The sequence below is a fragment of the Ranitomeya variabilis genome, chromosome 4 (genome assembly GCF_051348905.1).
Source record: "Ranitomeya variabilis isolate aRanVar5 chromosome 4, aRanVar5.hap1, whole genome shotgun sequence".
Taxonomy (NCBI): Eukaryota; Metazoa; Chordata; class Amphibia; order Anura; family Dendrobatidae; genus Ranitomeya; species Ranitomeya variabilis.
Genome location: NC_135235.1, coordinates 387,799,714 through 387,825,922, shown reverse-complemented (window position 1 = coordinate 387,825,922; position 26,209 = coordinate 387,799,714). Strand labels below are relative to the sequence as shown.

The window sequence follows — 26,209 nt, the reverse complement described above, 5'->3', positions numbered from 1 at the left end:
ATGGCGCCCATCGGGTATTTCTATCCTGCGCCTAATCAGGTAAGGTGCCTAAGTATCTATTGTGCTCACGCTACCTTTCTTGCTGGTGCCTTCCCTGGTACCTAGGCTCCCTCTCTCTATTTACTCCGCTTAGTCACAGCCTTGTCTTTTTCTGTTTCTCAGCCCTGTGTCTCTGCCGTTCCTGCCAGCCCTGTGTCTCTGCCATCCCTGCCAGCCCAGTGTCTCTGTCATTCTTGCCAGCACTGTGTCTTCGTCCATACTCCGTCTTCTTCTCTTCCTTGTCTAGCCCTTAGTCGCCCCTTTGGCTCCGGCAGTTGTGGTTTTCATCGTCCTTTGGGCTGTTCCAAACACTCCCTGTATAGGGGGTGGAACCATCTGGTCCGCTCGTCCTCGGGGGCTCTGAAGCCACGACCCAGCGGGTCCACTTTTCGGGTTTTTTCCTCCTGAACCCTGATACCCTGTAATAAAGGTGCACATTTCCCTTCAACCAACTGGGCTTATATTACAGACTTTCTCTGTGGGCACAGACGTTTTTTGATTGACCAGGGAAGAAAAGGCAAACGCCCACAGAAAAGTTCTGTGGTAAACACCCAGTTGGTTAAAGGGAATATTTCCATTGTTATTTACTGGCTGTATAGCTTGGAACAGAGGGGAAAAGAAAAACTGTTCCAGAATCAGTGGAACAGCACGAATGGGAGAAGGTACTCCAGTTTAGATGACAAAATCCAGTCACAGGTCCTCTATAACAGTGATCATTGGGTTTTTTTCTTCAGTAATACAAGTATAAGGTATTGTTACATAAGTTACCGTACCTATTTATTCTTTTATCAGACTCCTGTCCTCTCTCCCCAAGCCCTGATCATTTAATCTGAATTCAATGGTTTAGTTCCATCAACATTTAAAACAGATTTTCAGGTTAAAGGGGGTTGTCCGTCCTTAGGCTAAAAGTCTGCAGTCATTCTACGGGAGTGCAGACTTGTGAATCCTCACATCGCCTGCATTGCCCGCTGTGAGGATTCGCCGGTGCTGGGAGTTGGTGGTCATGTGACTGTGAAAATGTGATTTGCATACTTTTGGCCACATTCCGACTAGACGTGTCTGGCCTCGCTCCATATGCTTGCACTGAGTGAGGTCACACACGTTTAGTGGTCATGTGACCGCATGTATGCAGATCACATACTTGTGGTCGTGTGCCTACGGCTCCCAGCAGCAGAGAACCCTCACAGCATGGCGTATGAGGATTCACAAGTCTGCACTCGCATAGTTACTGTATACCTGTAGCCTAAGGTTGGACAAGCCCTTGAATAAAAGATTAGGTGTCAGTTACATCCAATAGTTGACTGTGGAGTTGTGAGGCACAAAGGGGCAGCTGCTAGTTCTACAGTAGTATCAATACTCCTCATAATGAAGGACTGCTCCATAATTTTCTCCATGCTGGTCCTGCATTAGAATGTTTGATAGAAAGGGTCTCCTCTTTTCTGTGCTTTGTATGAGGGACAGTTATTCTCCACGCACTCTGGAGCGGAGTTCAGGAACGCTGAGCATTAGGTATGGAACCTACTTTTTCAGAATCAACTGTATGCTGCAGTTTTACCACAGACCCGGGCAAAATGAAAACACTTGAGTACTAGAATTTTGAATTGCATTCTTATAGGAGTTGGTGACTCGTTATGGTTTATTTTCTTTTTGATTTCCAGCAATATGGACCAGTGAAGAAGTCCAGTAAAATGTTGACACCTATTTGGGAATCACATGGTTCAGAGGGACTGAGGAAAAGTCAGACACAAGAAAAAAGTGAATGGCAGAAGATTCTAGAACTTGCTAACAAGATTATGGGACTGCTGAGTGGAGAGGTGAGCGCCACTGGGAATGTTGGGTCATTACACAGAAGCACCAAGGGTAGTGCACGGATAATGATGTTATCGTTCTCTGTCTCAGGTTCCTGTAAGGTGTCAGGATGTCACGGTCTATTTCTCTGTAGAGGAGTGGGAGTATTTAGAAGGACACAAGGATCAGTACAAGGATGTCATGATGGAGAAGCACCAACACCTTAGTTCATCAGGAAAGAGGAGATTTTCCTTTATTGTAAACAATAGCGCTGATGCGATGATTTCCTAGATATAAAGGTTTAAGCTGGCCTTAAATATTAGCCCCTTAACGCCATGTGATGTATATATCAGTCACCGCTATGTCCATCATGCTGATCACGTGGTACTGTGCAATCAGTTGCAGGTTACGTGTCTGTCAAGCACCAGCAGGATAGTGTAATACACTACTAAAGCAGTGTTGTGTATTAATAGTATGATCATAAGATTGCATGTATAAGCCCCCTTGGGGAACTAAGAAATATTTGAAAATAAAAATGGGAAAAAAAAATTTAACGTGTTAAAAAAATAAAAAAACTATCCTCCTCAAAATCCCAGTTTTCCAAATAAAAATAGGTTTAATCAGTAAAAAAATATAACTGCAGCTTAAAAGTCACAAATATGGTATTACTACTGCATCTGTAACAACATTCCGTATAACACTATATTATTATTTATCCTGCACATTGCACGCCACAACATTTTTTAATAGAAAATACACCAGAATTGACATTTTTGTTCATCCTACATCACAAAAAATACGTGATCAAAAAGACATAGAAATCCCAAAATGGTAACAGTAAGTTCTACAGTTTGTTGCGAAAAAACCCCCCCATAAACCCTTCCATGACTTTCTGAGGAAAAATAATTATGGGTCTCTGTGCTTAACGTGATTTTCATGGACTCTTAGATTTATATTGGCCCTTGTCATCCACGATAACGGGAAGAAAAGGACAAGTCTCTGTGTATTTTGCATAGACAGATGGTCCATGTAAAAACACGAACATGTGACTAGCACCATAAATTATAATAGTTACATGTTGTTTGTTTTTCCAACATAGCAATCTGAATGAGGCCTAAGGCAAACCTTTGGACACTCATATAGACACAAGAATTCATATGAACGTCACACATAAACAATAATGTGTAACTTTAATTTCTCTTAGATGGATCCAGTTACACTAATTTCCCAGAAAAATGCCCGAGTCCTCCATATTTCCAGGTTCATCAACGGCAAAATTCGAATGACCATCAGGTAGATGGAACTAGGGCCTCACGGAATACCAAAACATCAGATCAGGTACAGTGGAAAAACATTTAGTATTTAGTCAGCTACCAATTGTACAAATTCTCCCACCAACTGTACAAATTATCCCTCTTAAAAAAATGAGAGAGGCCTGTAATTAACATCATAGGTAGACCACTACTATGAGAGTCAAAATGAGAAAACAAATCCAGAAAATCATCTTGTCTGATTTGGCAAGATCTATTTTGCAAATTATGGTGGAAAATAAGTATTTGGTCATTAAAAAAAGTTAATCTCAATATTGTTATATATATCCTTTGTTGGCAAACATTTTCTGTAAGTCTTCACAAGGTTGGCACACACTGTTGGTGGTATGTTGGCACATTCCTTCATGCAGATCTGATCCTCTAGAGCAGTGTTTCTCAACTCCAGTCCTCAAGAGCCACCAACAGGTCACGTTTTCAGGATATTCTTAGTATTGCTCAGGTGATAATTTCATCACCTGCTCAAGCATCAATTCCATCACCTGTGCAATACTAAGGAAATCCTGAAAACATGACCTGTTGGTGGGTCTTGAGGACTGGAGTTGAGAAACACTGCTCTAGAGTTGTGATGTTTTGGGCCTGTCACTGGGCAACACGGACTTTCAACTCCCTCCAAAGGTTTTCTATGAGGTTGAGATCTGGAGACTGGCTAGGCCACTCCAGCACCTTCTTATGCTTCTTATGAAGCCCCTCCTTCGTTGCCTTGGCAGTGTGCTTTGGATCATTATCATGCTGAAAGACCCATCCACATTTCATCTTTAATGCCCTTGCTGATGAAAGGAGGTTTGCACTCAAAATCTCACGATACGTGGCCCCATTCTTTCTTTCATGTATCATAGTAACATAGTTATTAAAGGGAAGGTGCCATCAAAAAACATTTTTTTACAGCAATTGTAAAAATGTAAAGAATTAATGTTTACATTTTCTTAAAAAATATTATCATTTGTTTATAATTTAGTAAAATATGAAAAATAATTTGAAAAGTTTTGGAATTTCCACTTTTAAACACTAGGGGGAGCAGCTGCTGAAATTTCAGAAAAACCTCGTGTACAAATAGCTCACATTACAGCACTGCAGTAATTATGGGCGGAGTCTGCTGACGTGTGTGATGTCTCCTCCCCTTCTGGGTGTTTGCTAAGGGATAAGAGAGGATGATATTCAGGAACCCAGTGAGCAGCCATTTTGTTGGTGACTGCAGAATAAGGCTCAGTATTTGGTCAGTATTTTACCTCAGTATTTGTAAGCCAAAACCAGGAGTGGAACCATGAGGAAAAGTATAATAGAAACATATGCACCACTTCTGCATTTATCACCCACTCCTGGTTTTGGCTTACAAATACTGAGGTAAAATACTGACCAAATACTGTGTGACCGCAGCCTTAGGCTTCTTTCACACTAGCGTTGTTTGCAATACGTTGCAATGCGTCGTTCAGGAGAAAAAACACATCCTGCAAAGTTGTCCGCATGATGCGTTTTTTAGACTAACGTTACCGACGCATTGCGACGTATTGCCACACGTCGCAACCGTCGTGCGACTGTTGCATCGTGTTTTGGCGGACCGCCGCCACAAAAAAAAGTTACATGTAACTTTTTTGTGCGTCGAGTCCGCCATTTTCGACCGCGCATGCGTGGCCGAAACTCCGCCCCCTCCTCCCCGGACCTTACAGTGGGGCAGCGGAAGCGTCGTAAGACTGCATCCGCTGCCCACGTCGGGCATTTCTTTCACAGCATGCGTCGGTACGTTGGCCCGACGCACTGCGACGGGCCTGTTCCGACGCTTGTGTGAAAGCAGCCTTATACTGACAAGTAGACAGTCACCGAGGATGGCAGGAAGCAAGGATTCTGGGAGATATATGGTGGAGGGAGCAGGGTGACAGCAGCACAAAGTATTTCAGGAGAGCGGTGTGCTGGTCTATGGGGGCACCCTGTTCGGTGTGTGGAGCAGCCAGGGATTGTACATAGAGTGCTGTCTTTTATACACGTGTCGGGACCACACTCAGTCGGAGCAGCCTTTGGAAGTGGGGAATCACCAGAAATAATACACAAGACACGTCTCGTATAGTATATCACTGGGAAGCCTTCGAAGCACGCCTGCCTTCAAGGTGCTATCCCCTCTTTATATAGTTGTACAGGTAGTTTCAGTGGTTATACAAGTTTTGCTTGTTTAAACAAAGAGAGAAAAGAGAAGACAAAAAAAAACAGTTTCGGCTATGTGATAGTTTCACAACAAACAAAACAGTACAGTTTCGCCTAAGTGGCAGTTTCACAAACAAAAAATAGGATTTCACACTATAGCTAAAATGTCCTTGAATGGACAGGTCAATATTGATCACAAATTCTTTTTGGTTCTTTGAGGTAACCATTTTTGTTCCGCTCTTCACAATCCCCCCTTTGACATATTCCATTCAAAACCTTGTCATATAGACGATTATTTTAGTCATTCTTTTTGTGATATTCCAAAAAAAAACAAAACTTTATATTCTCGCATCCATTACACAAAATTTATTTGTGCATACCGAGATACCCTTGAGTACAACCTTGAATAATACATATATAATTACAATAACTATAACTGTATGTATTAGGCTTTGCATAATCCCGGTAACCCACCCACCGATCCCCCTGAACCAATTGGCCGGGTTAAGAAAAGAAAAGGTATCTGACCACCAGCTATCCTTATTTTGGTCATTGTCTTTGTCATACTGATCCCTGAGTCGTTGTACGTCTTCTAATTTAAATCTCATACTCATAGTACTATTCGGGTCTATATAATGACAGCAGGTGGGTCCGATGATTTGACACATACCCCCTTGTGAGGCAGTTAGGTAATCCAATACCAGGGTATGTTGGTTAGTGACTATTATAAGCTGATTCTGTACAGCTATCTAGAAAAGGTATACTTGTGGCTGATACTGGTGAATGGGTACAGATCCAACAATCTGCCAGGGGTTGCGTATTATTTATCAAATCATGCACTAATTTTCTATGATGTTGTACGAATCTATTGTTCAAAGGGGCTAGAGAATTCAATCTTTCCCATGCCTCCGTTGAGGTTAACATTATTAACATCAATATCATGAGTCTTATACTGCTTTTTTGCAATGGCTTGCATGTATCCATGACGCCTTTCCTTCAAGCTTGACTGCTGTTGGAGTTGTTAACAGGACTTGGAAAGGTCCATCAAATCTCGGTTCCAGAGTCTTTCTGGTGTGTCTTTTCACGTAGATTTGATCACCAGGTTCCAACTTGTGGCCTCCTTCGAGATTTTCTGGATCTGGAAGGGAAGCAAAAACTTGCGAATGCACTTTAGTTAAACGTTTTTGTAATTCTTGTACATAAGCAGTTAAAGTCTCAGTATTCAACATCAGTTGTTGTGGAAAATAACAACCCAAATTTGCTGCTCTACCAAAAAGAATCTCATGTGGTGACAGCTTAGCCTTCCCCCTTGGGGCGTTTCGGATGGAATACAGGGCAAGTGGTAGACACTCGGTCCAAGGCTTTCCTGTTTCTGCCATGGCCTTCTGGATTTTTAATTTTATTGTTCCATTTAATCTTTCCACTTTACCTGAACTCTGTGGGTGATACGGAGTGTGAAACTGGTTTTCTACTCCCAACATTTTCATAACATTCTGGAATATTTCTCCAGTAAAATGGGTACCCCTATCTGACTCGATCACCTCAGGCATGCCGTAACGGGGTATCAGTTCATGTGCTATTTTAATGGCAGTAGTTTTTGCTGAGGCTTTACGAACTGGATAAGCCTCTGGCCACCCTGAGAACATGTCCACACACACAAGCACATATTCGTATCCATTGTACCTAGGAAGCTGGATGTAGTCGATCTGGAGTCTTTGAAAGGGATACAGTGGTCTTACATGATGCTTGGTTGGGGTTTTAATGGTCTGACCTGGATTGTGTGCCAGGCATATAGCGCATGCAGCACACATGTTCCGAGCGAAATTACCAAAGCCTGGAGCCAACCACCTTTCTTTTACCTTGAGCGTCATACCGTTTGCCGATACATGCGTAGGTAGGTGGAGGTCACTCGCCACTGCGGGGTACCAGGCTCTGGGTAAACATAACAAAGTTCCTTTTTTCCATAATCCTTGCTGATCTTCTGCCCCTTTTTTCTGCCACTGCCCTCGTTCTTCGTCGTCTACCTGTTTCTGAGCTTCCTTCAATCTCTCCTCATCATCTTCAGAGCTATCTAGTGTGTGGGCATGATGTAAGGGTTTACGTGCTGCCTGTTTTGCTGCTTTGTCGGCTTTATCGTTACCCCTGGCTTCCTCGGTGTCGAGTCTCACATGTGCAGCTACCTTTATCACCGCTATTTCTTTAGTTTCTTGTGCTGCCTCCAGAATCTGTCTAATGAGGGAGGCATGTTTAACAGGTTGGCCTGAAGCAGTCATATAACCTCTGGCTCTCCATATTACGCCAAAATCGAAAAATAATGCCATGTGCATATCTAGAATCAGTGTATATGTTTGCTGTCTGATCTTTGGCTATTTTTAGAGCTTCAACTAATGCCGTAAGTTCTGCTTCTTGTGCAGACTGATTAGCAGGGAGAGGTTCTGCTCTCAGCACTTCATGCTGAGTTACTACCGCATAACCTGTATGAAATTGTCCATTCATATCTGCATATCTACTGCCATCTATGAAAAGTTCAAATGTAGCATTACAGAGTGGCTTGTCACGTACATTACGTAAGCCCTGAGTCTCTTGTTCCATTAATTGTACACAATCATGCATTGACTCTGATGGGTCAAAGGAGTTGGAGAGTGCAGTTTCCTCAGGTATGGTACCCCCCTCAGACTCTAAAGGGAGCAAAGACGCGAGATTAAGAGTCTGAACCCTGGCAAAGGAAATGTTGGGCGGCAGTAGTAGGGAACATTGGAGACGGAGGTGTCTGGCCATTGAAATATGTTTAGGTTGGACCTGGTTAAGAATGCCATGTACATCATGAGTGGTCTGAACTAGAAGTGGGTGATCAAGAACAATCTCAGAAGCTTTATCTAATAACAGTGAAATTGCGGCTACTACTCTTAGGGTACCGTCACACATTGAAATTTTCATCGCTGCGACGGCACGATTCGTGACGTCGCAGCGTCGTATGATCATCGCTCCAGCGTCGTAGACTGCGGTCACACGTTGCAATCACGGCGCTGGAGCAATGCCGAAGTCCCCGGGTAACCAGGGTAAACATCGGGTAACTAAGCGCAGGGCCGCGCTTAGTAACCCGATGTTTACCCTGGTTACCAGCGTAAACGTAAAAAAACAAACCGTACATACTCACCCGTCGGTGTCCTTCAGGTCCCTTGCCGTCTGCTTCCTGCTCTGAGTGCAGCCGTACAGTGAGAGCAGAGCGCTGCGCTCTGCTCTCACTTTCCGGCCGGCACTCAGAGCAGGAAGCAGACGGCAAGGGACCTGAAGGACACCGACGGGTGAGTATGTACGGTTTGTTTTTTTACGTTTACGCTTGTAATCAGGGTAAACATCGGGTTACTAAGCGCGGCCCTGCGCTTAGTTACCCGATGTTTACCCTGGTTACAAGCGAAGACATCGCTGGATCGCTGTCACACACAACGATCCAGCGATGTCAGCGGGTGATCAAGCGACGAAAGAAAGTTCCAAACGATCTGCTACGACGTACGATTCTCAGCAGGGTGTCTGATCGCAGTAGCGTGTCAGACACAGCGATATCGTAACGATATCGCTAGAACGTCACGAATCGTAACGTCGTAGCGATGGAAATTTCAATGTGTGACGGTACCATTACACAAGAAGGTGCGGCTCTAGCTACAGGGTCCAGATGAGCTGATATGTATGCCACCGGTCTCTGTTTGTTTCCATGTTTTTGTGTGAGCACCCCTGTAGCATGTGAGGATATCTCAGCTGCCATCAATTGAAAAGGTTTAGTGTAGTCTGGGAGTCCCAAAGCCGGAGCTGATACCAGTGCTGTTTTCAAAGAGGAAAATGACTGTTTAGCCTCTTCACTGAGTGAATATGGCGTGTTGGCAATACAGTCATATAAAGACTGCATGAGTTGACTTGCATGTATGATCCACTGTCTACAGTGTGAAACAATACCCAGGAAAGCACGCAGCTGTTTGTGATTCCTGGGTTCAAGCATGTTACGTATGGCTTCCGTACGTTGAGGTGTGAGGTGTCTGATGCCCAGTGATATGCAGTGACCTAAGAACACGACTGTTTGTTGACAAGCCTGGAGTTTCTGTCTATTTACTTTACAGCCTTCTTGCGCTAGGAAAATTAAGAAATTAACAGTTGAGGTAACTGCCGTCTGCTCATCAGGGCAACAAATAAGTAAGTCATCTACATACTGTAGAATGACTACTCCTGGTTCTGGGGTGAAATTTTTTAGCACGGTCTGCATTGCTTCAGAGTACAAAGTTGGTGAGTGTACCATACCTTGTGGCAATCTTGTCCATGCTAATTGTTTACCCTTGAATGTAAAGGCAAACAAATGCCAACAGTTCTTATGTAGTGGCACAGAAAAAAAATGCGTTTGATAAGTCAATTACCGTAAAATATGCAGCAGTGCTGGGAATTTGAGACAGTAAGGTATGAGGATTCGGTACCACAGGGGTGACCGGTGCCAAAACCTTATTGATTTCCCGTAGGTCGTGCACCATGCGATATTTCACCATAGTTTCTTTGGAGGAAACTTTCTTTTTAACAGGATATAAGGGTGTATTGGCGGGTGACCTGATTTCTACCAAAACACCTTGTAACACATAATCCTGAATTTGTTGAGAAATCGCCAGTTCTTGCTGGGCGCTGATGGGGTATTGCCTAAGCTGAGGTAAAATGGTTCCCGGGGCAGTTTCTAACAGTACAGGAGCTACTGATAAGAATCCTACATCAGTGTCTCCTTTTGCCCATAGGCTGTCAGGAACCCGAGACAAGTCAATTTTTGCTTGTTGAGTGTAAATTTCGGGAAAATCCTCCATTGCCTGTATTCTAACATATGGTTCCAGAGTTTCTGCATCTTCAGGGATGGTCAGCATAACTGTGCCATTTTCTCTAAAATGGATGTTTGCGTGCATTTTACTTAAGACATCAGTACCCAACAAGCAGGTAGGTGCACCTTTAGCAAATAAAAATTTGGATACAAAGGTTTTAGGGCCAAAGCTCACATTTAAAGGTTTTGTAAAGGGCAACGCCTGAATTTTACCATCATACCCTTCTGCATATGTTACCTTTGAGGATATATTGTCAGGATATGGTAAAAAGTCTTGATTTAAAATGGAGGATGTTGCTCCCGTATCTATCAGAAAAGGTACATTTTTACCCTCAACCTCAACTTGTATTATTGGTCTTCTAGAAGGAAGAGAGACCTGCATAACCTTCAGTCATTCTGAGCTGTCTGTTTGATCAGGCGCTGGGTTATTTATCCTATTTTTGGGTACAAAGGTTCCTGAATCTATATCTGCTTTTCTCTTCCTACATTCCCTTTGGAAATGTCCTGGCTTCTTACAGTAATGACAAGTAAACTTTTGATTAGCAGAGCCAGTATTAGCCTGTGCAATTCTTACTGGCTTAGAATTTTCTCTTAAGTCCATTTCTATCCCTACAGCTTTCTGTCTAGCCAGGTGTGGGTCTTCCAAGGTTCTCCAATCAGGGGTTGCGGCCTTAAGCTTTTCCTTCACTTTTGGAGACAATCCATCTATAAAGGTTTTTGTAACTAACCTCATCATTCCTGAAGCGGTTAGATCCATGCCTTCATCTCTGAAATTATTTTCTACACTTAGATAATATTCGTCTACTGATTGTCCAGATTTCTGAGCCACCACTCCCGTTGTTCCTCTCTGCCTCTGTTTTTCCCTCATGAAAACCATTAAGTGATCTACAAATTGTGTACCTGATTCTATCGTTTGTAAGGCACCATCTCCTGCCTGGGGCCTATGTACCTGTAGATTTGCTAATAGCTCCTGGAAGAGTCCAGGAGTCATTTTCATTCTACATAATTCTTCTCCATCTGCCCAAACTCCAGCGTGAGTCTGCATAATTTGCTGTATATATTGTGCAAATCTAACTGGACACTGGGTGGGATCTGGTGCGTTATGCAAGAGAGACATGCCTTCAGCGAGGGACCAAGGGAAATATTGTCGAGTTTGGTGATATCTAGTTCCCATTACTCTGTCAGCACCAGGTTCCCTAAAGGGTCTTGGTACTACCCTAACAGGGGCAAGTACAGCGCCATGTCTAGGTGTACCACAGGCTAGGCAATCATTTCTCCAGTCTGGATTTTGTTGTCCACAGTGCGGACATACCCATCCTCCTGGTCCGGCTAAACTTTGAGGTGGTGTTTGGAGAAAAGATGGGGCATGTGGGTTAAGGTATGGGGGTGGGGTGTTCTTATATTCCACATTTTGTTTTTCTCCATAGCCTGCGGGTCTAATACACCACTTTTTATTCTGTTGATTATATGTCCATCCCTCTTTTTCTGCTACCCTAGAGACATCAATCAACGCTTGGATCTGATCTATCCATTTCTTGTCTCTGATTATGCCTTTTTTTTTTCCTGAATTCCTTCCCATTTTTTTCTACTAAAGGCTTCTGCCTTAGTAACTCCAAACTTACTAAAAATCTTTCTCAGCCCCTTAGTGGCATCTTCACCACTTCTCTCCTTTATGATAGTATAGATATCTAATTCTTCTGGTTCCGACTTTGTTTGCTTATTCCCCATTTTCTTATCCTGAGCTTTTTTCTTTTCTTGCCCTAGGTGGCGTTTGGGTATGAGAATACCTCGTTACCTTCTTCCTAAGGAGCTAGGATGTTTAACGGCTTCTGCGTACCGTGTTGATGTAAGAAAATCCTGATTCCTACACCTATAGCAAACAACACAAATGCAACCAGACAGAGGATCAAAATACAACGTATCTTGTCCCAGGCTAATTTATCTGTCCTGGGCTCATACTATCATACACTTATCCGTCACCAGGTTTTCGTCAAAGACAGGATCAGAGATTGAACATAGGCGCGGAGGTCTCCCCGAAAGGACGCAACCACGTTGCCCAGTGGGACAGTCACTTCTTCTGTTTCAACACCCTGGGCGGCTTATAGGGCTATTCCCAACTTCCACACACCTTCTATTCACATTCACTCTCATTCAATGCCGTACTCCGTGAGGTGGTCAATTCCTAAGTAGTTCAAGAACCCGAGCTATAGGTATCCTCCTCTACTAGAACTACCCGCTAAAGGACACGACACAGAAAATCTTACGGACAGTGCAGGGCAGATATAAGAGATCTAACAGTGTCTCTTACCTGGCCAGGTTTTTATTCATCTGCCGTCCATTATCCCAGATTCTCTTTTCGTTCGTATTCTGCCGGTGTTCTTGAAGGAGTACACAGACCTCGGGTCCCTGTTCAGGCGCCAGGAAATGTCGGGACCACACTCAGTCGGAGCAGCCTTTGGAAGTGGGGAATCACCAGAAATAATACACAAGACACGTCTCGTATAGTATATCACTGGGAAGCCTTTGAAGCACGCCTGCCTTCAAGGTGCTATCCCCTCTTTATATAGTTGTACAGGTAGTTTCAGTGGTTATACAAGTTTTGCTTGTTTAAACAAAGAGAGAAAAGAGAAGACAAAAAAAAACAGTTTCGGCTATGTGATAGTTTCACAACAAACAAAACAGTACAGTTTCGCCTAAGTGGCAGTTTCACAAACAAAAAATAGGATTTCACACTATAGCTAAAATGTCCTTGAATGGACAGGTCAATATTGATCACATTCTTATTGGTTCATTGAGGTAACCATTTTTGTTCCGCTCTTCACACATGGATGGACCGTCTGCTACACAGAAATCCAGGAAACATTTCTGTGGATTGATGGCCTGTTCTGATCCAGACTTTGCATGCAGACCCCATTTCCCTCCTCAGATCCTGTCTTCTCCATCCTGTCCTGGCAATGTGTGAAAGCGAGGCGACAGGCGAAGTACGGGAAGGAAATGTAGCCATATAGTAACGATAAACATGAGAACCCTCTCTTCAGCTGCCTCACCAGCCTTCCCCTGACTGCACCTAACTGGAGGTCATGCTGCCTCTGCCCCCGCCCCCTCTATTACCCCAGACCCACGTGCAGGTGCTCAGCCAGAACCACCATAGAATGGGTCCGCTTTCTGAAGATAATACTGCCATAGTGTTCTCACATATACCGCCATATAGATCACACATAATGCTGCCAGTGTTCTCACATAATACCGCCATATAGATCACACACAATACCACCATATAATTCTCACAATACTGATCAAGCATAATCACCACCATACAGATCACATAATACCGTCATATAGATCTCACGTAATGCCATAATACAGCATGACCCCTGCAGCTCCTGTTATCGCACCCATTGAGTTGTGTGTGCAATGGGGAAAGATATGCGGGGGGAGAGGAGTGCATAGGAGAGGATTAGATACACGGTTCACCAGACAGTATCACACAGGATAGGATTAGATACACGGCTCAGCAGACAGTATCACACAGGATAGGATTAGATACACGGCTCAGCATAGTATCACACAGGATAGGATTAGATACACGGCTCAGCAGACAGTATCACACAGTATAGGATTAGGAACACGGCTCAGCATAGTATCACACAGTATAGGATTAGATGCATGGCTCAACAGACAGTATCACACAGGAGAGGATTAGATACACGGCTCAGCAGCTCAGTATCACACAGTATAGGATTAGGTACACGGCTCAGCATAGTATCACACAGTATAGGATTAGATGCATGGCTCAACAGACAGGATCACACAGTATAGGATTAGATAGACAGCTCAGCATAGTATCACACAGGAGAGGATTAGGTACACGGCACAGCAGACAGTATCACACAGGATAGGATTAGATACACTGCTCAGCAGACAATATCACACAGGATAGGATTAGATACACGGTGCAGCAGACAGTATCATACAGGATAGGATTAGATACACTGCTCAGAAGACAGTATCACACAGGAGAGGATTAGATACATGGCTCAGCACAGTATAGTGATAGATACACGGTCTGATGTCCTTGATCAGTGGCTGCAGTGAGAGGCAGGGTCGGAGCAGCACAGAGCCTCCCCCTCCCCCCTCTGTTACCTCTCTGCAGCTCCTGATAGAGGACATCAGACCACAGCACTTAACCCTCTCTAGCGATTCTAGAGATCACAGCCACACACCAGGCTACATAGCAGAGGACAGGGAACGGCCGACTGCTGACAGTGTGAAAGGGGAGACAGCTGGATCTGTCCCTCCTATAACAGCGCAGCTCTCAAGTCACAGTGAGTGGAGCTCACACACTGTGAGCTGAAGAAAGATGGCGCCGACCTCCTGCATCTGCTGTGATGTGGAGACATCCCAGGGGGCGTGGCCACATCAGAGCAGGGAGCAGCACAATGCTAGGTATGGGGTTGGTCGCCGACCGCAGCCTCCTATGCCCAGGGCTGCCGTATTTGCAGAGTGTAAGTGTCGTGCAGCTACACTTACACTCCTGCAAAGCAAAATGGCGGCGCCCAGTGGCTGCAAAAATAATTAATAATAAAAAAGATATTAAAGGTTAAAAAAAATATTTTTGTATTAAAAATAATTGTTTATATAAACAATCATTTTTAATACAAAAACAAAATTGCGGCACCTTCCCTTTAAGGTTGAAGGAAGACTTTAAGTCCATCTTGTTCAACCCATAGCCTAACCTAACATGCCCTAACATGTTGATCCAGAGGAAGGCAAAAAAAAACATGTGGCAAATAGTAAGCTCCACATTGGGGAAAAAAATTACTTCCCGACTCCACATACGGCAATCAGACTAGTTCCCTGGATCAACACCCTAACAAGGAATCTAGTATATATACCCTGTAACATTATACTTTTCAAGAAAGGCATCCAGTCCCCTCTTAAATTTAAGTAATGAATCACTCATTATAACATCATACGGCAGAGAGTTCCATAGTCTCACTGCTCTTACAGTAAAGAATCCGCGTCTGTTATTATGCTTAAACCTTCTTTCCTCCAGACGTAGTGGATGCCCCCTTGTCCCTGTCTCAGGTCTATGATTAAAAAGATCATCAGAAAGGTCTTTGTACTGTCCCCTCATATATTTATACATTAACATAAGATCACCCCTTAGTCTTCGTTTTTCCAAACTAAATAGCCCCAGATGTAATAACCTATCTTGGTATTGCAGACCCCCCAGTCCTCTAATAACCTTGGTCACTCTTCTCTGCACCCGCTCCAGTTCAGCTATGTCTTTCTTATACACCGGAGACCAGAACTGTGCACAGTATTCTATGTGTGGTCGAACTAGTGACTTGTATAGAGGTAAAATTTATGTTCTCCTCATGAGCATCTATGCCTCTTTTAATGCATCCCATTATTTTATTTGCCTTTGTAGCAGCTGCCTGACACTGGCCACTAAATGTGAGTTTGTCATCCACCCATACACGCAGGTCTTTTTCATTGACGGTTTTGCCCAGTGTTTTACAATTAAGCACATAGTTATTCATCTTATGACTTCTACCCAAGTGCATGACCTTACATTTATCCCCATTAAAGCTCATTTGCCATTTATCAGCCCAAGCTTCTAGTTTACATAAATCATCCTGTAATATAAAATGTCCTCCTCTGTATTGATTACCCTGCAGAGTTTAGTGTCATCTGCAAATATTGAAAACTCTGTATGCCCCCTACAAGGTCATTAATAAATCTTAAAAAGAAGAGGGCCCAATACTGACCCCTGTGGTACCCCACTGCTAACCCTGACCCAGTCTGAGTGTGCTCCATTAATAACCACCCTTTGTTTCCTATCCCTGAGCCAGCTCTTAACCCACTTACGCATATTTTCCCCTAACACAAAATGAGAATATTGGGGAATCAACCTTTTGTGTGGCACTGTATCAAAATCTTTTGAAAAGTCCATATACAGTACGTCCACTGGGTTCCCTTGGTCAGGTCCGGAACTTACCTCTTCATAGAAGCTGATCAAATTAGTCTGACAGGAACGGTCCCTAGTAAACCCGTGTTGATACTGGGTCATGAGGTTATTCCTCTTCAGATACTCCAGTATAGCATCCCTTAGAATGCAGTACTCGGGGGTGTATCCCATCCGGGCCCGGAGATTTGTCAATTTTAGTGATTTTTAGACTTCCTGCTGGGTTAAGCAGGTGACATTTAATGGGGAATTTTTGTTATCACTGATCATATTGTCTGCCATGGAATTTTCTTGTGTAAATACTGATGAAAAAAAGTCATTTAGCGTATTGGCTTTTTCCTCATCCTCATCCACCATTTCACCCAGACTATTTTTAAGGGGACCACCACTATCTTTTTTTAGTTTCTTACTATTTATGTAGTTAAAGAATATTTTGGGATTATTTTTACTCTCTCTGGCAATGAGTCTCTCTGTCTCAATCTTTGCTGCCTTGATTTGCTTTTTACAGAATTTATTTAATTTTCTGTATTTATATAATGCCTCATCACTACCTACTTCCTTTAATTCTCTAAATGCTTTCTTTTTGTCACTTATTGCGCCCCTTACAGCTCTATTTAGCCATATTGGTTTCCTCCTATTTCTAGTATGTTTATTCCCATACGGTATATACTGTGCACAGGTCCTATCCAGGATGCTAATAAACGTCTCCCATTTTCTTTGTGTATTTTTATGTCTCAGGATATCGTCCCAGTTAATTGCACCAAGATCATCTGTCATCCGTTGGAAATTTGCCCTCCTGAAGATTAGTGTCCTTGTAACCCCCCTACTACACATCTTATTAACCCCTTTCTGACCTCGGACGGGATAGTACGTCCGAGGTCAGATCCCCTGCTTTGATGCGGGCTCCGGTGGTGAGCCTGCATCAAAGCCGTGACATGTCAGCTGTTTTGAACAGCTGACATGTGCCCGCAATAGCGGCGGGTGAAATCGCGATTCACCCGCCGCTATTAACTAGTTAAATGCTGCTGTCAAACGCTGACAGCGGCATTTAACCGGCGCTTCCGGCCGGGTGGCCGGAAATGAACGCATCGCTGACCCCCGTCACATGATCGGGGGTCAGCGATGCTTCTGCATAGTAACCATAAAGGTCCTTGGGACCTCTATGGTTACGGATCCCGGCTAGCTGTGAGCTCCACCCTGTGGTCGGTGCTCATAGCACACCTGCATTTCTGCTGCATAGCAGCGATCTGATGATCGCTGCTATGTAGCAGAGGCGATCGAGTTGTGCCAGCTTCTAGCCTCCTATGGAGGCTATTGAAGCATGACAAAATTTAAAAAAAAAAAGTTAAAAAAAATGTGAGAAAAAAAATAAAATAAATAAAAGTTTAAATCACCCCCCCTTTCGCCCCATTGAAAATAAATCAATAAAAAATATTTGGTATCGCCGCGTTCAGAATCGCCCGATCTATCAATAAAAAAAGCATTAACCTGATCGCTTAACAGCGTAGCGAGAAAAAATTTGAAACGCCAGAATTACGTTTTTTTGGTCGCCGCGACATTGCATTAAAATGCAATAACGGGCGATCAAAAGAACGTATCTGCACCGAAATGAATTCCAAATTAACAATGTTTAACATGTATACAGGGTTACCTGACTTTCCTCACCTTTCTCAAAAGAGCAGTAAAGAGGGAAGAACAGTTGTCAGTTTACCAGTGTTACTAGAAGCTTGGGTCTGGTAGTCGTCCCACAACTATGAAAAATTAGAAATGGTATCATTAAAAAAGCCAGCTCGGCACGCAAAAAATAAGCCAGCAACCGACCCCAGATCATGAAAAATGGAGACGCTACGGGTACGAGAAAATGGTGCAATTTGTTTTTTTTTTTTTAGCTAAGTTTGGAAATTTTTTTTTTACCACTTAGATAAAATGTAACCTAGTCATGTTTGGTGTCTATGAACTCGTAATGACCTGGAAAATCAAAATGGCAGGTCAGTTTTAGCATTTATTGAACCTAGAAAAAAGCCAAACAAAAAACAAGTGTGGGATTGCCATTTTTTTGCAATTTCACCGCACTTGGAATTTTTTTCCTGATTTGTAGTACAAGACATGCTAAAACCAATGATGTTGTTGAAAAGTGCAACTTGTCCCGCAAAAAACAAGCCCTCACATGGCCATATTGATGGAAAATAAAAAAAATTATGGCTTTGGGAAGGAGGGGAGCGAAAAACGAACATGGAAAAACGGAAAATCTCAAGGTCATGAAGGGGTTAAAGGATACATGAAAACTTATTATTTTGTGATCACTATTCCCCAAGTGACCCCCAACCCTTATATTTGCTATGCGGTCTGGCCTGTTGGTTAATATTAGGTCTAGCAGTGCCCCCCTTCTTGTTGGGTCCTGAACCAGTTGTGAAAGGTAATTGTCTCTCATAGTTGTCAAAAACCGATTACCTTTGCTGGAACTGCAGGTTTCTGCTCCCCAATCTATTTCAGGGTAGTTGAAGTCCCCCATAATAATGACTTCTCCTTGAGTCGCAGCTTCATTTATTTGCTTTGAGGATATTCTCCATTGCTTCCATTATTTTTGGAGACTTATAACAAACCCCTATCAGTAATTTATTATTTTTTCCCCCTCCCCTTATCTCCACCCACAGGGACTCTACATTATCATTAGATTCACCTATATTATCACGCAGGATTGGTTTTAAGGATGATTTTACATATAGACACACACCTCCCCCTCGCCTATCTGTTCGGTCATTTCTGAACAGACTATAACCCTGCGAGTTAACAGCCCAGTCATGGCTCTCATCCAGCCACGTCTCAGATATCCCCACCATGTCATAATTATGCTCCAACAACATTAATTCTAATTCGTCCATTTTGTTGGGGAGGCTTCTGGCATTAGTATACATGCACTTTATGTATCTCTCTGCACCTCTATTCTTTCTTAAATTATTAATTCTTCTAACCCCACCCCCCATGCCACTGCCACCCCCAACTTCCTTATTTGTGCCCAGGTCTCTATCTGCACTATCTTCCCCTCCTATAAAATGAATACCCTCCCCCCCAATCCCTAGTTTAAACACTCCTCCAACCTTCTAGCCATTTTTTTCCCCAGCACAGCTGCACCTTCCCCATTGAGGTGCAGCCCGTCCCTAGCGTAGAACCTGTAGCCAACTGAGAAGTCGGCCCAGTTCTCCAGGAACCCACACCCCTCCTTCCTACACCAATTCTTGAGCCACTTATTAACCTCCCTAATCTCCTGTTGCCTCTCTGGCGTGGCACGTGGTACAGGCAGTATTTTGGAAAATACCACGTTGGAGGTCCTTGCTTTCAGCTTGCAGCCTAATTCCCTGAAATCATCTTTAAGGACCTTCCACCTACCTCTAACTTTGTCATTTGTGCCAATGTGCACCATGACCGCTGGGTCCTCATCAGCCCCTCCCAGTAATCTGTCCACCCGATCAGCGATGTGTCGGACTCGAGCGCCAGGTAGGCAGCACACCGTTCGACGATCCCTGTCTTTGTGACAGATTGCCCTATCTGTTCCCCTAATAATTGAGGCCCCCACTACCAGCACCTGTCTGGCCTGCACTGCTCTCTCCTATTTCCCTCCTTACTGTAGCAGTCACTCCTCCGGCTTTTAGAGGACATTCCTGGCTGCAGCTGTGCTACCCCTGTACTGGCACCCCCTCATCTGCCATGTATATGGATTAGTCATCCTGGTCCCTTTGCAGAGAAACAGCCCCAAAGCATGATGTTGCCATCCCCATGCTTCACAGTAGGTATGGTGTTCTTTGGATGCAACTCAGCATTCTATCTCCTCCAAACACGACAAGTTTTGTTTCTGTCAAACAGTTCTGCTTTGGTTTCATCAGACCATATGACATTCCCTCCATTCTCTTCTGGATAATTCAAATGCTCTCTAGCAAACTTCAGATGGGCCCAGACATGTACTGGCTTAAGCGGGGGACACGTCTGGCAACGCAGGATCTGAGTCCCTGACGGCGTAGTGTTTCTGATGGTAGCCTTTGTTACTGTGGTCCCAGCAGGTCTTCACTAGGTCCCCTGTGTGGTTCTGGTATTTTTGCTCACTGTTCTTGTGATCATTTTGACCCCATGGAGTGAGATCTTGCGTGGAGCCCCAGATTGGGGGAAATTATCAGTGGTCTTGTATGTCTTCCATTTTCTTATTATTGCTCCCACAGTTGATTTCATCACACCAAGCTGCTTGCCTATTACAGATTCAGTCTTCCCAGCCTGGTGCAGGGCTACAATTTTGTTTCTGGTGTCCTTCAACAGCTCTTTGGTCTTCACCGTAGTGGAGTTTGGAGTGTGACTGTTTGAGGTTGTGGACAGGTGTCTTTTATACTGATAACGAGGTCAAACAGGGTAATGAGTGGAGGATAGATGAGCCTCTTAAAGAAGTTACAGGTCTGTGAGAGCCAGAAATCTTGTATGTTTTTAGGTGACCAAATGCTTATTTTCCACCATAATTTGCAAAATAAATCTTGCCAAATCAGACGAGGTGATTTTCTGGATTGGTTTCCTCATTTTGACTCTCATAGTTGTGTCCTACCTATGATGTCAATTACAGGCCTCTCTCATCTTTTTAAGTGGGAGAACTTGCACAAATGGTGGCTGACTAAATACTTTTTTTCCCCCTCTGTATTTGGTAAGGAATACGTTTTATATGGTTGTGTAGGATGAAGATTCCTGTCAGATTAAAGTGGAGGAAATACATGAAGACGAAGTGATATATGTGATGGATAAACAGAAGTATGAGAAATGTTCTACTCCTATCAAAATTGGTGAGTACTAGGCTGAAAATACAAACGGCAATGATGAGTTCATGTAACCTCACCTTTTTGAGCAGACAGCTGGCATCCAAAAGCAGGAGAGTTGCAGTTGATCTTGTATTTTGGTTGCCAGGTAGCGTAGCAGTATGTCCCACATATGACATCACACAATTGACATGTAAAGAGGGAAATACAGTTAAAAAGCATTGAGGTGATTTATCTCAATTATAGAATATGTCTTTATTCTTGATAGTCCTGTTGAAAGGAATCTGTCACCAGGTTTTGCCAGCTAATATGAAAGCCACATAATGTAGGGGCTGATTCCAGCGATGTGTAACTTTTTGGGCTGCTTGTTGTATTTTTTATAATATTGGTGTTTTATCAGCAGGAGATGATCACTAAAGGACTGCTAAACCTGCTGCTATGTACCACAGGTTGGCCGCCTTCTGCCTATGCACATTGTACACAGAAAGCAGTCAATCAGTGGCATGTGCCGGGTCATATATTCAGTATTCAGAGAACTGCTAGATCTACAGATTTTATAAAAACTAACAAGCAGGCCAGTAAGTGATTAATTGTTATAATCAGGTTATCTGCTCTACATCATGCTATCAGATGGGTCAGCAAATACCTAGGAACAGATTTCCTTTAACCTTGAAATAAGAAGCCTATGACTGAATTAGTTAAATTTTGATGCCATCAACTCATTTTATTCATTATTCAATTGAAGTAGAATACTAAATTGTTTAAATTATTTACTCTTTACAAAATGATCATTTATAGAGCTTGATTTTTAAAAGTTTTGTTATAATTAGACTCTATTTCCTTTTTAGCAGAAACCCACGGCAATCATAATAGTTTGGCTGGACATCTTCTATATCCAGATTATGAAGTTGAAGATGAAAACCTCATAGGAAATCTTTCAGGAGTAAATCCTGCTACTCTGAATCTACACCCAGCCCTTCACGGCTTAGATCACTCCTACGAATCCACTATACATGGTGGTTTTCCCTCTGACCTTTCGCATCTCATTGAGCACAGCTCACCTCAGTTCAGTGATGCAATATATACAGGTTCAGATTCTCAGAAGTATTTTACACTGGTAAATGATCCTGTGATGAAACCATTTTCATCTTCCGAGTATGACAATCCATTTAGATTCAAAATGTATGTTTCCAAACATCAGAGGATTCGTAGAGTGGACAAACCATTTTCCTGCTACGAATGTGGACGATGTTTTGCACAAAAATCTAATCTTGTGAATCATCTGAAGATTCACACGGGCGAAAAGCCATTTGAATGTCCTCAATGTGGGAAACGATTCACCAAGAAGTCCAATCTCCTTGAACATCTAAGAGTTCACACAGGGGAGAAACCATTTCCATGTTCTGAGTGTGGGAAATGTTTCAAGAATAAATCTCACCTGGTGGAGCATCGGAGAATTCACACTGGGGAGAAGCCGTATCCTTGTTCTGAGTGTGGGAAAGGTTTTACAAACAAATCCAGACTACTCGAACATCTCAGAATACACACCGGTGAAAAGCCATTTTCATGTTCACACTGTGGGAAGTCATTCACAAAGAAATCAAACCTAGGAATACATCAGAGAAGTCGTAATCATGTATAATTACAAGAAAAAACATGTTTGCAATATACAGTATGTAAGGACCTTTGTTGATTTTGCTCATTTATTGTATTGGTAAAACATATATAAAGGACAGTGAGAAAACATTAAATATTTGTTATCAGCGCCCTTCCTGGAAGTAATACATACTGTACCCTTGTGCGTAAATATAGGTAGGCACTGAAACATCCATGCTTGTTAAACATCTGTTTTTAAAACCATGGCCATTAAATGGAAGACTGAATTGACTGCCTCAAGATGGGTTGGAAACATCAAAGAAGTAACACCACCTCCCTTCCTCAATTTTCCTGCAGGTCCCATTTCGGTGTTAACTTGGTTCCTGCTAGTCTCTGCTTCTCCATAAAATCCTCAATACACCAAAGATGGCCATTCAGCAAATCATTGGATGGCTGAGTGGGCATTTCCTTCCACTTATGGTATGTCAAGGATAGGACTAGGAAGAAGAGACCAGCAGAGAACAGGTGAGCCCTTGAATGGAATCTGTGGGGAATTAAGGAGGCTGAACATTAAAAGCTCTATGGCTAGGTGAAGAATGGAGGATCTAGAAGCAGCTACATACATTCTGCTGAAATAAGTCTCTGACTGCAGCATTTATACAGTGGGGAAAATGAGTATTTGATACACTACTGATTGCAAGTTTTCCCACCTACAAAGAATGGAGAGGTCTGTAATTTTTATTTGATGCAATAGAAAAACAGAACTTAATATTTGATACGGACACCTTTGTTTGCAATGACTGTGAGGTCAGATGTTTCCTGTGGTTCTTGACCAAGTTTGCACACACTGCAGCAGGGATTTTGGCCCACTGCTCCATAGAGATCTCCAGATTTTTCAGGTTTCAGGGCTGTCACTGGGCAACATGGAGTTTCAGCTCCTTCCAAAGAATTTCTATTGGGTTCAGGTAGCCATTAGCTAAGGAGCCATTCCTTAGTTGCCCTGGCTGTGTGTTTCAAATCATTGTCATGCATCCACGACCTATCTTCAGTGCTCTTACTGAGGGTAGGAGGTTGTTGGTCAAAATCTTGCGGAACATGACCCCATCCATCCTTTGCAGAAAAGCACCCCAAAGTATGATGTTTTCCTAACCATGCTTCACTGTAGGGACTGTGTTCTTGGGGTTGTACTCATCCTTTTTCTTCCTCCAAACAAGGCTAGTGGAGTTGATACTATAAAGTTGTATTTTGGTCTCATGTGTCCACATGACCTTCTCCCATGCTTCCTTTGGATCATCCAAATGGTCATTATCGAATTTCAAATAGGCTTGGACTTGTGTTGGCATGAGCAGGGGGACCTTGCGTGCCATGCAGAATTTTCATCCATGCTGTCGTAATGTGTTACTAACGGTAATGTTTGAGACTGTGGTCCCGACTCTCTTCAGGTCTATCACCAGGTCCTCCTGTGTAGTTCTGGGCTGATTCTTCACCTTTCTCAGAATCATCCTTGCCCCATGAGGCCAGATCTTACATGGAGCCCCAGACCAAGGAAAATTGACAGTCATCTTAATTTTCTAATAATTGTGCTAACAGTTGTTGCCTTCTCAACAAGCTGCTTGCCTATTGTCCTCGTAGCCCATCCCAGCCTTGTGAAGGTTTACAATTTTGTTCCTGATGTCCTTTGATAGGCCTTTGGTCTTGGCCATGGTTCAGAGGTTGGAGTGTGATTGAGTGTAGGGGACAGGTGTATGTTATACAGGTAATAAGGTCAAACAGGTGCAGTTAATACAAGTAATGAGTGCAGAGTAGGAAAGCTTCTTAACCCCTTCACGTTGCAGCCCTTTTTTGTTTTTTTGTGTTTCTGTTTTTGTTGTTATTTTTCCATCAATATGGCCAGGTGAGGGCTTGTTTTTTGTGGGACAAGTAGTACGTTTGAATGACACCATTGGTTTTACCATGTAGTGTACTCGAAAATGGGAATAAAATTCCAAGTGTGGTGCAATTGCAAAAAAAAGTGCAATTCCACAACTATTTTTTGGATTTTTCAAATCAAATAATTAATTTGCATTTTATTGCGTGAAATATGTAAAAATCATAGAATGTGATTTTTGGGATTTTTTTAAAGGGTTTTTATTTTAAGATTCTGTGTCTCACAATTGAAGTCACTTACGATAAAATTACAGACCTCTCCATTCTTTGTAGGTGGGAAAACTTGCAAAATTGGCAATGTATGAAATACTTATTTTCCCCACTGTACTTCAACACATGTCTGAAACCATGCAATGCTCTTCTGCCTCCTTGACTTCCTTATATCAAAGGAGCGAGCACTCCTTGTGGACTATGCCGCTTATGGTTCAGGTTTAGTTCTGCTGAACTGAATATCCTACTGTGATTGTGAGTGCACTGGTTTTAAAGACTGCACTGTTTTCTGGGGATTAACTGCTCAAGCAGAAGATGAGTAGGGACTTGTGATTTTGCAATAGCGATGATAGCTTTGGGTCAGAAACTAAGAGGGAGGCGGGAGTGAGCAAACACCTTTTTTAAAAATAATGGTCTGGAGAGAGATGACTGGGATCTCAGGAGTTAATTGTTAGACCCTTGAATGTAGTTGCTCCCATGGTTAGTCCCCTTGTCAGAGAGCTGTAAACAATGTAAGACAAAAGGTCTACCAGCAGGATAGCAATAGCAGATAGAAAAAGCAAGTTAATTGCAGACTTGCTTATTTTTATAAGTTATACTAACTATACCATTTTATTAACATGAGAATACCATCAGCGTTCTACTGGATTGTCATGTCAAGGGTCTGCTGCAGGCCCCCCACTTCTGCTATGCTGGTACCTCAGTTCTGCGCTTTATAGGAGCCTATTGATCAGATTTTAGCTATGTACTGCAATAGTGTTATATTGCAGTATATAGTACAGGCAATCACAGGTTCAAGTTCCTTAACGGGATAAAAGAAATGTGTAAAACATACCCATAGAAATTGCTCCACCTATCTCCTGTTTAAAAATAGGCATAAAAAATACCTTTTATTGCTGTATTTTGAATAGTTAATCACATTATAAAATGATTTATCTTGTACAGTAAATGCCATAAAGGAAAAAGAAAAGTTGAAACGCTTTAATTGTGGTTTTTCATTAGCTGCACCTTGTAAAAAAAATCCAATTAAAAGCGATCAAATCACTGTATCTGGACCCAAGTGATATCAATAAAAACATCAGCTCGCCACACAGAAAACAAGCCCTCACACAGCAAGATTGATGGGAAAATAGAAAAGTTACGTTTCTCAGAATTTGGCTACGCAATCCAAATCTTAACTTTTATTATTTTTACAAACTAGGTTTTTCACCTAGGCCTTAATTAGTCACCTTGTAGCCTGGATCATAAAGGAATTTATGTAATTATATATATATATATATATATATATATATACAGGTCCTTCTCAAAAAATTAGCATATAGTGTTAAATTTCATTATTTACCATAATGTAATGATTACAATTAAACTTTCATATATTATAGATTCATTATCCACCAACTGAAATTTGTCAGGTCTTTTATTGTTTTAATACTGATGATTTTGGCCTACAACTCCTGATAACCCAAAAAACCTGTCTCAATAAATTAGCATATTTCACCCGTCCAATCAAATAAAAGTGTTTTTTAATAACAAACAAAAAAACCATCAAATAATAATGTTCAGTTATGCACTCAATACTTTGTCG

At 42.5% G+C, this 26,209-nt stretch overlaps 1 protein-coding gene across 1 annotated transcript; it reads left to right on the top strand.

Annotated features, from left to right (window-relative positions):
* On the top strand, nucleotides 1-25,794 carry LOC143767885 (uncharacterized). The gene is made up of 6 exons (XM_077256406.1): nucleotides 1-39; nucleotides 1,698-1,853; nucleotides 1,939-2,062; nucleotides 3,032-3,165; nucleotides 20,814-20,919; nucleotides 21,741-25,794. Exons 1-6 carry the CDS (start codon nucleotides 1-3, stop codon nucleotides 22,532-22,534), a joined length of 1,353 nt encoding a protein of 450 aa, XP_077112521.1. The 3' UTR covers nucleotides 22,535-25,794.
* The last annotated feature ends 415 nt before the right edge of the window (nucleotides 25,795-26,209 follow it).

What these genes read in the sequence shown, in the direction of transcription:
- LOC143767885 (XM_077256406.1), top strand. Translation starts at nt 1, where the DNA reads ATGGCGCCCATCGGGTATTTCTATCCTGCGCCTAATCAG. An exon ending in TGGGACTGCTGAGTGGAGAG is followed by an intron (nt 1,854 to 1,938) that starts GTGAGCGCCACT and finishes TCTCTGTCTCAG; the next exon opens with GTTCCTGTAAGGTGTCAGGA. An exon ending in CCAACACCTTAGTTCATCAG is followed by an intron (nt 2,063 to 3,031) that starts GAAAGAGGAGAT and finishes AATTTCTCTTAG; the next exon opens with ATGGATCCAGTTACACTAAT.